General features: G+C 41.2%; 1 protein-coding gene across 1 annotated transcript in view; it reads right to left on the minus strand.

Moving 5' to 3' along the window:
• The window catches only part of LOC102187632 (aldehyde oxidase 1), a 69,996-nt gene that overhangs the window by 32,664 nt on the left and 24,098 nt on the right, over nucleotides 1-13,234 (minus strand). The window contains exons 15-19 of the mRNA XM_005676339.3: nucleotides 12,586-12,748; nucleotides 10,276-10,368; nucleotides 6,233-6,402; nucleotides 5,764-5,893; nucleotides 3,250-3,372 (exon numbers count right to left, since the gene is read on the minus strand). Of these exons, the coding sequence (XP_005676396.1) occupies nucleotides 3,250-3,372; nucleotides 5,764-5,893; nucleotides 6,233-6,402; nucleotides 10,276-10,368; nucleotides 12,586-12,748 (679 nt within the window). The remainder of the gene's footprint in view (nucleotides 1-3,249; nucleotides 3,373-5,763; nucleotides 5,894-6,232; nucleotides 6,403-10,275; nucleotides 10,369-12,585; nucleotides 12,749-13,234) is intronic.

Here is a 13,234-nt window from a genome sequence, read left to right on the forward strand (position 1 = left end):
TTCTCTTGCTCTGGCATCACATGCAGTCTCGTCAGGACCCCATGAACTGGGTTAAGAACCATGCTGCAGAGAGACTCTCCATGGAGCAAAAGCAAATGTCCTCATTGAGTAAAAAAAAAAAAAAAACTGCTTAGAAAACACCCAGCACTAAGGTGGTGGAACTGTTTCCAGGCCAATTATTCTCATTTCACAGCCCATGTTATGCAGCCAGGGTAACAAGGCACAGGGACTTAGATCTTGGGCTCTGGACCCAGCTGGAGTTGTGTCCATCTTCTGATGTACTAGCTGTTTGACTGTGGGTCTATTACTTCACCTCTTTGAGCCTCATTGGTAAAATGAAGGTAGAGTTGTACACACTGTTCCAATAGGGGTGTAAAAAGAATAAAATAAAATAAGGCATGAATGAGCTTACATGGCATATAACAAATGTTCTGTTAATGCTACCTGAAGGCACTCTAGTGATAAGGACATGATGGCCTTGACTGCTGGTCCCAAGCTTCTCCTTTGGGGGACTGAGTCCAGCATTTGCACTTGGGACTTCCAGCCCTGGAAGTAAGATTCCAAGTCTAGAGTGGGTACCACAAATCCACTTATATACTGGTTCCTAATGGCTTCCCCTGGGTGCCTAGTGAAGGACTATAATAGTAAGTACACATTATCAGGGATGTAGCTGAAAAATCTAGGTTGGTTTTCCTACCTATCCTTGGGAATTCATCTTGCTGTAATCCCTTGGTCCTTGGTAAGTGTGACATGTCAGCTCCTGGGAGTATTTCTATATCAGATTATTGTCCATCCATGAAATTCCAGCCTGGTGGCAGCTAGGGACTCTCCAAACTTTGGTTCCCTTTGGCCACCAGTAAGTGTCTAGACCTATCAATATACCTTATGGATATGCTGTTGTGATCCTGCCATTTCCTCCATTCAAAAAGTGGGTTGGGTTTTTTCCTACTACCACGAGGCCCAGGGTCTTTGATAGAGTGTTTGTTGATTGCTTCTAGTGTTGATTAACTGTGTGACTTTGGGTAACTCAGCCTTTCAGTTTCTTTATCAGAATGGGGATAATAGTTTTTACCTTATAGGATTGTTGTGAGCATTTAGTGACTTACGTAGGAAACCTGTTTGGAACCAGGTAATCACACAGAGAGCTCTAGGTGTTACCTATGGTCACGTTGTTGACTGTGACAGTTGATAAGAGATTCTGGTTGGGAGCACCGCTTTCTCACCATGGTTATCAGCCTGACTCTTGAGGCCAAGAGTTTTGATAGCATTTCCCCATTCAGGCTATTAAAAATTCAAAAAAGCATAAGCTAGGTTGAACATGAGTGATAGTGATGGAGATCTATTTGTTTTTATCCTGTTTTAATTGATAACATACTTCCTACTGGAATCAATTCATATGATTTTCTTTTTTTTATTGGAGTATAAGTGCTTTACAACGTTGTATTAGTGTCTGCTGTATAACAAAGCATATGATCTCTTATTAATCTAAGACTCAGATATTCCAGGTTCAAAACAGAAATTAAGTTTCATACATCCAGTTTTTTTTTTTTTTTCCTTTGAGTTTGGCCTTTTGCTGCCTGCTCTTTGAGTAACTCAGAGATAATTTCCTGAATATGTCTTGGTCAGGAAAGTGATAAAAGAACTATAATATGCAAGGAACAAGGCATATTTCCTTGCTATACACTTTGATTAACTCTTCTTGATCTAGTTGATTGATCTTGGAGAGCTTAACCTTTGATAGAAACATGAGATATTTCTTCTCTGCAATGTCAAAGCTTGGTATTTGATATTGGGATTCTTTGGCAGACAATTCAAGCTATGCTGGTGGAGGTTGAAGTGGGGGTGGGAAGAGAGTAGTGTCTATTTGCTTTTGGAATTTTATTTGGCTGGAAAGCAGAGTGCAGGGTTGGGGTAAAGGAAAATACTTAGTCACTGGAATTTGGCAAAGAATTATAAACAAAATTTTTGATAAAATATTATGCAAATAAATTCTTACTAAGAATTCAAACTCTAAAACAAAATGTTGAGGAAGGAATGTATAAAGTCAGCAAGTATACGAGGCAATGTATGAATGAAAAGGGTTTAAGATGGAAACAGAATGAATTTGAAACTAGCCAGAAAATTTGGAAAGCCTAATCACTCTCTGACTCCAACTAAACTTTTTTATATTTGTTTCCTTGACACGATTCTTTTTAAATTTCAAAACACTGACGACATTGTCCAGAAACAAACTCTATGTTCCTTGGCATAAAGCAGCATGATAGGAAATATACCCAAGGCCAAGTTCTCCTGAAGACACTAATCTTGGCCAGCTCATTTCCTTATTTTCTGCCTCAGAGCATGCTAGTCACCTAGAGAACAATTTATTCATTATGATGTGGAGATAATATTGCATTCCCAGATTACATTCAGTCTCTATGTGCTGAATCTAATCTACTCATGCTGTTTTCCCAACTTTCATGCTTTTATTACTTTGTAAATTATAAGAACCAATGACATATATGCAGAAGAATACTCATATCATTTCATGGAGATGAGTCTTAAAACCTTTATAAATTTCAAAATTGTTTTTAAGAAACAGGATAGGAAATGCAGTTCCCCAATTTGTTCAAGTTGCCAAAATAACTGTCAGCATCATAGGATCTGTTTCTCATACTTACTTAAGATATGCATTAAAGGATTTAAAACTAGGGTCACAGTATATGCTTCATGGAGCTTCTTGTTGGTTTTCACTATATACCTAAAAGAGTCCCGGTGAAGGTGGATATGGAGCCCTGGGTGTGCCCCTCTTCTGGACATGGCTGGGTGCCCATCTGGCATTATTTTCACCTGCCCCTTCTAAAGAGTGCTCAGACTTCTGTTGAGGTCTCCATCACTCCCCATACAGCCCATGAACCTCAAAGAAACCTGACCCTCCAGCAGTAACCAACAGCTCTTGCCTGTCATGAATCCAGAGAGGGACATGTGACCTAAATGCCTGATGACGCTGGGTCCCAGGACTCGTGGGGTGCTGAGTCGATGGTGTTCTCTCTGCCATCCTATGACCACAGGAGGCAAAGCCTGGACCATGGAGAGCCGGGAGGAGATTCGGAAGACTAGCTTCCTTGCTAATAGTGATGGAGTTTGAGGAAAAACAAAGCCCCTGTGTTTTGGAAGCCACTTTGAGTCAGATTTTCTCTCCTGTTTCTGGCATTTTAACTGATACACCACTTAAATATGCTCTTCTGGCCCCACCCTTGAACTCATTACCTCAATGGTTAGGATCAGCGGCTCCAAATCTCGGTAGACAATCTTCACTCGCTGAGCAGCTCGCCTTGCCTGGACCTCAGAATCGGCTATCACGGCGCAGATAAGCTGACCCACACAAGACACCTGGAATACAGAAGAAACTTCTAGTTCCAAGGAGGGCAGGCAGCAGGTCCTTTCCTTCTGCTCATCTTCCTCCTCCTGCCAGTACAGAGCTAGACATGCAGTGGACTTCAGCGCAGTGCCGTGGTTAAGGAAGGCTTCCGTAGAGAAGTCCATTTGTCAGAGTTGGCCTGCTGACCTCTGGGAAGTCTCTGCACTGGGAGAGTGAGGACTTTTTGCTCCATCATTGGCAGTGGTGGCTGCAGAGGGACTGGTGTGATGCCGCCTCACGTAGAGCAGACTTAGGCTTTGAGGATGCTTGAGGGCCACCTGGCCTAGGAGAGTCAGTCCCATGGCTTGACCTGGGGCTGCCACACTGTGAACAGGGCCATTCTGAGGGGAGACTTCTGCCTTCATGACAAGAAGGACCAGAAAGTCAAGACCATCTCACCCAGAGAGGAAGGAGGGAGGGGACAGTGGTCTCTGCCCTGAACTGGGGAGCACAGGCTTTTTCAGGGAGAGACATGATTGTAGGGGCCAAGAGTGAGTTGGGAGCGGTCACCATTTCACCTGCAGGTGGGGTAGGCAGATGGCCTAAGGAGTTCACCCAGGGACCAAGGCAGAAAGTGGATGGGGAAACACGAAACCAAGGCTCTAGAAAAGTGAAATAGTCAGGACTGGAAGAAGTCATGGGACCATTGGATTCTCTTTTACACCTTTTATTGTGATCCAAATCAAAACATAATCACTCATTTTTCAGACTGACATTAGATTATTAGGACTTTTCTACAGTAAGCATATAGTAGTTTTATCACCAGATAAAAATGGTACTAAAAAAAGGGTTAAATCTAGGCATGCACACACACACACACACACACACACACGTGTATTTGTTGGGTGTAGGTGGGTGGGGTCAGTGGGTAGATGAATGAAACAAGAATTGCAGATGTTAATCATTGTTGAAGCTGGATGATGGCTTTATGGGGATTCATTGTACTCTCCTTCTCTGTCTTTGTGTGTGTTTAAAATTTCTGCAATGAAATGATTTTTTAAAGATATAGCATGATAAGGACAAATGTTAAACTAGGAATGAAACTAACAGAGACAATCATTCACAATGGCTCTGCTCTCTGCTCTCCACACACATGGGGTTTGCTGCATGACCTGGTACACAGGCACGCCCCTGAGATGCTCACAGTCAATGTGTCCACACCTCAGGGAGTTGTGCTATCGTGTGGCCCAAGATGGCTTTGCTTGTCTAGTTAACATTTATGCAAAAGCCATAGTTCTCATCGTCTTTTTCCAGGACCACACAGCCCTGCCTTGGGAGAGTTCAACCTTGACTTCAGACACTCAGTCACCAAACTTTCATTTTTATCAACTAAGCATCCTAGTGAGAGCCAGCGGCAGAGACTCTCTCAAATGATGAAGCTCTTTTGGGTGAACACTGAATGGAAGTTGAGCAGAAAACCTTCTGGACACTGCCCTGGCTGCATTTCCTCATGGCTTCAGATACAGTAGTTAATGTTTTTCATCATTTGAAACTTTCAGGTGGCAATAGTGCTATCAGTGTTCCTCTGCTTATTCACCCTGCTTTGTAGGAAGCAGCGTGAAATCTACAGATGAATCAGACATGGGCTCTCACTCCAGACATTTTACCAGGTAGTAGAAATAGATAAGACATTGAAATAAATAAGCTCAGTACAGAGTAGAAAGCGTAAATACAGGTTCACTTTGCCTTCTCCTTAAGTTCTGTGAGAACAAGGACCACACGGGTCTTGCTCACCTGCAGCAGGTGCTCACTTAAAAGATGCCTGTTGAATACACAGTGTATGAATGAATGAATCAGGGTGAGTTCAGACAGGGAGAGAACTCCTGGGTTAAAGGATAGGAAAGGCTTCATAGTGGGGATATCACTTGAACTTGGACGTTGGACACACTGAGACTGGAACCATACCAAGGATTCTCAGGGAAAAGAACAGCAAATAAAATTTCTCATTATTCTCCTCTCATTTATCCTTTCCTAAGTATGAAAGCAGCACATGATCTTACCACCATTAGAAGAAAATATAAAACACTCAAGTGTCTTTTATATAACTAGCCAACTTCTTTACTTATGTGGAATATGAATGTTTTTGAACTAATTCACTATTAAACTATAGTGATTTATAATAGGAATCCTTTATGAGGTGCCAAATTCAATGCTACCTTTAAGAAAATATGAAGTGCCAATAACTGAGGAAGTTACTTTTTTTTTTTTTTTTCAGCCACACTGAGAGGCAAGTGGAATCTTAGGTTCCCGGTAACGGGCTGAATTCACACGCCCTACAATGGAGACGCGGAGCTTTAATCACCAGACCACTAAGGAAGTCCCTGAGGAAGTTACCTTTAAAACAGAAAGCAAAAATGCAGTACCTCATCTGTTGACAGAAGTTGCTCACTGTCAGTTAAAAAGCCAAAGTTGGTGGTGATGCCTGGAAGATGTTCCCCAGTCAGGATGTCTACCACCCCAGGCAGGCTGAGAGCTTCAGACAGATCGATAGACCTAGACAAGAACACACAGAACAGAGCTACTCAGGGGAGCCCCACAGCCTGCAGGCCATGGAGAATATGCTTAATCAGAGAATAAGATACAAGAGAGGGAAGATATGTCCAAAAACCTTACAACAGTTCTATGCCACACAATCGAGAAAGAATTTCTGGGGCAATGAAATTTTTCTATGGAGGGACAAACTGTAGTAAATCCTATACTTCGACCCCATTTCACTTCTACATTGGACACTGCCAACAAATAGCCTGTCCTCTTCAGACAATTACTTTTCACTAACGTGACTTATCCCCCAAAAGCAATTATTGTTTGTTGGATAAAAACTTTATCACTTACACAATCTTAGCACGAGCTCTTGAACTTGTTACAAAAGTCAAGAACAGCTCCCGGTCCACTACAGGCATGTCATCACAGTAGATGGCTTCGCCCGTGGCATGCTTAATACCAGACAGGTGCATGATGGGATGGCCAATTGGGTCTTGAGAAAGTTGCTTTAGGTCTGCATTCTGTTTAATCGATAACCAACACATCATTTTTATTATCATATTATGCACAGCTCTACATAATTTACATTCAAGCCAGAACACTTCTGAAAATGAAAACATCACTATTAATAACACCAGGACAGTAAACTTACTTCAGTAATTCAGTAGGCAAACTAGGATGTGTAGCCATGGTGTTGTTCTTATTTTTTTTCCCCCACTATTTTGAATATAGACCACAAATCATCTTTAACACAGATTCTATTTGTGTAAGTAAATGAATATAAATCTTTCTTCTTGATTATATAAAATTACATCTTTTTACAAATGCTCATGTATATCCTTAACTTTCATTATCAAAATTATCTTACTCTTGTAGCTAGGCATGTCATGTGTACCATTTGCAGAAAAGCCGAATTACCATGGTTGTAGAAAATATCAAGTGCATTCAATCATAAGAGCTTTTATTATTTTCTGTTTTGAGTGAGGAAGTCTTACCAATGGTAAGACTCATCACTTAGACAATCCTGATAAAGAATGAAGACACAGAAAGCTGCATTTTGATTAATGATTCATTAATGTTACTATTTCTTAGAGACCCATGGAGTAAAATGTCTTGCCACTGGCTTTATAAATACCTTGTACTTTATAAATACCTTGTGTTACCATAAATACCTTACATATGTTTCGTTAACCAAAATGAAATTAAGAAATACAACATCTCCTCCAGTATTTCAAATATGAGAGAATTGTTAGCTTTCTTGGTTGCTTATTGGAAGAAGAAGATTGGAAGTATGAAGAAAGAAGAATCAAGAGACATTCCCTAGTGGCTCAGTGGTAAAGAATCCACCTGCATCACAGGAGACCTAGGTTTGATCCCTGGGTAGGGAAGATGCCCTGGAAAAGAAAATGGCAACTCACTCCAGTATTCTTGCCTGGGAAATCCCACGGACAGAAGAAGCCTGGAGTGCTACAGTTCATGGGGTCAGAAAAGAGTCGGACACGACCGAGCAAAACAACAGCAGCAACAGAACAAGTTCAGAGACTAGGGGCAAGGCTAAAGTTGCCACAGGTGCTGCTGATGGAACTGCGGGAGGTGGAAATTCCAGAAAAATTGCCAGTCAAGCAGCCACCATCTAAAGGCTACTCTCTGAAAGGAGAAGGCAGCTCTGAGGCCTGGAGTTCGGCCCTGTGAGGCAGTGCTGAGCTATCTCATCCACACTTCACTGGATCAGTCTTTCAACCAGCACCAGGGCTGAGGCCAGATGCTCAGAGCCTTTGCTCTAGAAGACTTGGGCCCGAGATTGGTCAGCCAAGGTGAGGCCCAGAGAAAGCTAAAGGAGCTAAAGGCCTCTCTTCCCCATCCCACCTGCTGCCCTACACTGCTGTTCACGGGGCCACCCCAAGCCTGGTTGGGGCAGGGACTCTCTTTGAGATGGGGCTCACAGTGATTGCAGCACATGGCAGGAGGGAAGAGAGAACAGTGGCCAACAGAACACCTACTGGTCAAGACCTTTCCTGGGGGGAAAAGAAGCCATGGAAGCTGTTTCTAAATCAGCATCATTTAAGGCAGGTGGCGCTAGTGGTAGACAACCTGCCTGCGAATGCAGGAGATGGAAGAGAGGAGGGTTCGATCCCTGGGTTGGAAAGATCCCCTGGAGGAGGGCATGGCGATCCATTCCAGCATGCTTGCCTGGAGAATCCCATGGACAGAGGAGTCAGGTAGGCTATAGTCTTTAGGGTCCAAAGAGGCAGACATGACTGAAGCAACTCACACGCACACATGGGAAATTTTCTAAAAGTACATACTTTCATATTTGAGTCCCAGGATGTGCAGTTGAGAAAGCTTACACGTTGCACATTGGCAGTAAATGAGATGTTCACTATCACCGAGAGTGGTGTGTGTGTGCTCAGTCACGTCTGACTCTTTGTGACCCCAGGGATGGTAGCCCTCCAAGCTCTTCTGTCCATGGGATTTTCCAGACAAGAATGCTGGAGTGGGTTGCTATTCCCTTCTCCAGGGGATCTTCCCGACCCCGGGACTGAACCCACATTCCCTGAGTCTCCTCCATTGGCGGGTAGATTCTTTACCACTAGTGCCACCAGGGAAGCCCTGGACACTCTGAACTTGTTCATATTTCATATAAAATGTACTGTTTTACAGCAAAATATACATTTACTGATTAACATTTATTGTTTTAAAGCCCATATTTGTTTCACTTAAATGTAAAGTTCAATTTTGTAGTTACTACAATACAAGGCACAAAAAATTAGTATTAGCTGAGTTTTTGTGTGTGTGTTCATCCTGACTTTATATAAACTAGAAAGCAGAAGATTATGAATAAAGATAATTTAGAACTTGGCCTAGGTACCATTAACTAAAGGTGGCTAGTAGGTCACAAATGTAGAGGAAGGGGGAAAATGAGAGAACATTTTGCATATTCAGGCAATATGAACATATTATGTAAATATATATAAATATGAAACGGATTAATTTAGCTGAAGATGTAATGTCAGTAAAGCCAGTTGTAATGACTCTACTAATGAAAGAGTATGTATTTGACTACTTGCTTGTGCTTGTTATATAGCTAAAGACACCATGGAGGAAAGAATACTGTCACCTCTAACAGGTGATCACTGATTTGGAGAAAAAAAATGCTGGTCATGAGTGCTGAAGTTCCTCTAGCAAAGTGGGTATTTGTGTGTGTGAAAACCCAGAAAAAAAACAAAAACAAAATCAAAACATCTGTGTGAGAAATACACTGCTTCCAAAACTTGGTCTTGCAATCTATGATAACAAATTATGTGAAGATTATCACTTTTCTTTGAATGATTTGAAAGCCCATTCATTTGTTGTTTTTCCTGTGGTTGTTGAAGTTTATTCCATGGTCAAGGCAATGTTAAGGTATTTATAAGCCAAACACTGCAGTAACTGTATTTCACACTGGGAAAAACGGAAGCTATTTTTGACTTTCAAAATGATCACTTTCAACACTTTCAATGGAGTTTGGTGTATTTGATTTTTGAACATATTGAACCTAAAAACTGAAGAGGTATACATCAACTTCATTGTTCATTACAACATACTGCAAAGTGTTATAACAAAGCCCAACAATAGATCCAATGAACTGAATCTATTTAAAAAGAATCTTTTAAAAGCCTTTTCATGTTCTTCACTTAATAAAACCCTCAAGGTAAAGTTTCTTGCTAATAATTTCAAGGAAAACACAGTGATCTTATCCAGTTGACCAATAGGATGACTTCAGGCGATGCTCTTACGACATTGTAGCTGAAAATTCCATTTGAAGGTTATGAGAAATTCTGTTCTAAAAGCTTTCATTAGGAGAGCCTCAAATTAAACTCTTAGAAATTATGCTTGATTCAGCTCTAAAACTCTAATTCACAGAGAGAACACTTGGAGAAGGGAGACTGGGAGAACAAAATATCACCACATTCAAACAAAATAAACCAGCAGCTCTTTCAAAAAACATTACTGCATTTTCATCAGCCTCCAAGGGCTCTGTGAATAAAATCAAAGCAGCCCACGGCCCTGATGCAGGGCCAAGGCCAAGGGCAAGGGCAAGGGCATGTGGCAGACTAGGCAGCTTGTTCATATCAGTGGTACAAAGTCACAGAACAAAAACACATTTGAACTCTTTGAGTTCAAAACAGACATTAAAAAAAATAACCATTGCTAGCTTAATTATTAATCACAATACTTCCCTGATTTTGAAGTTTTAATCAACACTAAGTAGGCTGTAGTTTCACCAGAAGGGGAGTTCAGGCTAAAAAGCTCATGAGAATCACTGAGAGATATGTGGGATGTCCACATGAAGAAGCTTTAGCCTGGGTCTTTTGAATTTAAAAAAAAAAGAAAGAAAGAAAAAAGTCACTAACCTGGTACTTTAATGTACTCCAGTAATGTCTGGAACGAAGATCTTCTAAAGCACTCTCATACTTGCTTGCAAGGCTAGGATAGTGAACAGGGTCCTGAAAAGTAGAACCATTGTAGATATTTAAAATATGCCAGAATGGTCTTGGGAGAGAGGATAGCATGGTTCTTAGCTCTGCTGTGAAGCTTAACCTTTTTTAAGTACTTGCCTAATTCAGAATCCTGGAAGTATAAGCAGGGTTCTCCCTGACCTCCAGGACACTTCTCTGGAAGATCCATGCATAGGACGATATTTAACGAAGAGCTAAGTGAGTACAGGAGATCACTGACTCCCAATATCTTTATGTTTTTTAGGATTCTTTCACATGACTTCCTAAATGATTTGAGGACTTACAAACCAATAAAACAGAAAAGCAGAAGCTAAGTAAATAATTAGAAAGGAAGAGAGGACTTAAACCAGGAAAAGGTCAGGGCAAAGGTGCACCATTGCTAATGAGTATCAAACTCTGTTCTGTATCCCCTGGTCAACCAGGAAGGAGGGAAGATGCTGGGGCTGCCTCTCTGCCACAGCCTCCCAGCAGGAAGCATTCTAGGGTCTAAGAGGAACACTTCTAGAGTTGAGTAAACCTGGGTCATTTGATCCTTACACAAGATTTTAAACAGTGCACCTAATGGTTCTTTTTTATTTTTTAAATTAATGTTTTTGGAGTATAGTTCTGTATAATGCTGTGTTAGTTTCTATTGTATAGCAAAGCGAATCATCTATACATGTACAGAAATCTCATCTTTTTTGGTTTTCCTTCCCTTACAGGTCATCACAGAGCACCGAGTAGAGTTTTCTATGCTATACAGTAGGTTCTCATGAGTTATTCATTTTATACATAGTAGTGTGTATATGTCAATCCCAATCTCCCAACTCATCCCATTTTCCCTTCCCCTCTTTGTACTCATGTTTGTGTATCTCCATTTCTGTTTTGCAAGTAAGTTCATCTGTACCACCTAATGGTTATTTTTTACAATATAAAATTTTTAAGAGAAAATTAAAGCCAACAAAGCCTATTATTTTGAATGTGAAGTGAAGTCGCTCAGTCATGTCCAACTCTTTGCGACCCCATGGGGTGTAGCCTATCAGGCTCCTCCGTCCATGGGATTTTCCAGGCAAGAGTGCTGGAGTGGATTGCCATTTCCTTCTCCAGGGGACCTTCCCGACCCAGGAATCGAACCCAGCTCTAGTAGAGCAATATTAATAGAAGAAATTGAATTGAAGGTAAAAGACTATAAGATGGAAATTGTAATTTATATCATTTGATTCATTCAATAAATTATATTAGTGTGCTATTAATTGAAGGAGTTGGCTTTATTTTCTCTCTTTGGATAACCTGGTGACAATAAGTCACTTATATATGATTTCAAGCTTCTATTCTGAAAACTTTGATATGACTGTTCTGGTTTTTTGTTCTTCTCATATATGAGAAGATATCTGTAGAAGCAATGATAAGAGAGAACTCTATGTCTCTAATTTAAAGTGATCATACTTTTTTATGATCACACATACTTATTTTTTTATCATACATACTAATTTCTATACCACATGAGGATTGTTCATGGCTTCTGATCTAGTTTGGTCTGGTGGCTGTAGTTCAGGATTAATGTGATCAACATGGCTCAAGTTCCCTTTGGGTATAGCAAATTTATTTCGAAATAAATATTTTTTTGATGTGTCCTTCCTAGTCAACAGTCTTATAAACTTTAACTGTTGGTCATAAGGGAGACCAGGTGCAAGAATGCCCGGATGATTACTACTATGATTATTAAGCAGTCTTCACCATGGTTCTCTGAAGCATTAGGGACCATATGAAGCCTTTTCCCATGATAACCCATTTCTCAGAAACCTTATGGAGAGGCTTCCATCACCATCTTACAAGTGAGAGAAACAAAGTTGAACCCAGAGAAGAAAGCCAAACATACAAAAGTAAACCTCAGCAACTGGAAAAAACGCTTTTCTGAGGGAAAATATATTCAAACCAGTAACAAGTTCTCTGAACACCATCGAGACACACAACAGGTCAGAAAAATAAGTGAGTGGTGTTAAATCAGATCCCACACAATTCTGTGCTTGACTTGAAATTTTTCCCCAAATATACACCCCATCAACAGATGGCCTGCCATATGCCCTGCAAGCCCGTGAGTTTCCGACGTGGGTTGTCTTTTCTACTCTATTTGATAGCTTTTTGGCAGGGGTTGCCTTTTCTGCTTTGGGCATGCTCAGAGGCCCTCAGGCCTGCGAAAGTGAACACATGGTCAGTTCCACTTACCATCTCCTTCAAAATCTGTGACACTTCCAGGTAGAACTTGAACAGGAAGCTGATGATGAGGGTCCTCTTGAACTCCACCTTCCCACCTGGGGCTGAGCCTGGGAGGGAGACTTCGTCCAGAATCAGCCTGCAAGCTGCATCCAGCATCTCTTCATTCCAGGGCCTATGAGGTTCAAAAGAGGATTCCTAGCCCAACAGGACTCACTACCCCAAGCTCAGCTAAAAGGTAAGACAAAGAGTGACAGTTGAATGAAAAAAAAAAAAAAGAGTACAAGCTCCAGAGTCAGGAAATCCAAGTTCAAATCACAGTCCACCACTCTCAGGGTGTCTGACCTGGGCACACCACTTCATCACCTGTAAAAGGGCAATCATGGTAGAATTCACCTCCTGGAGTGGTCATGAGAAAGAAATGACAACTTGTGTTAAGTCCTCAACCAGGAGTAACTGCCCCTTATATCACTAGAATGTTGACTACATGCTAGGTTCTGTTTTAATTCTGTTTTATGGGGCTTACTGCTGGCTCAGTCTGTAAAGAGTCTGCCTGCAATGCAGAAGACTTGGGTTCGATGATGCCTTGGTTGGGAAGATCCCCTAGAGACAGGAATGGCAGCTTACTCCAGTATCCTTGCCTGGAGAATTCAATCGACAC

The sequence above is a fragment of the Capra hircus genome, chromosome 2 (assembly GCF_001704415.2).
Source record: "Capra hircus breed San Clemente chromosome 2, ASM170441v1, whole genome shotgun sequence".
Classification (NCBI taxonomy): domain Eukaryota; kingdom Metazoa; phylum Chordata; class Mammalia; order Artiodactyla; family Bovidae; genus Capra; species Capra hircus.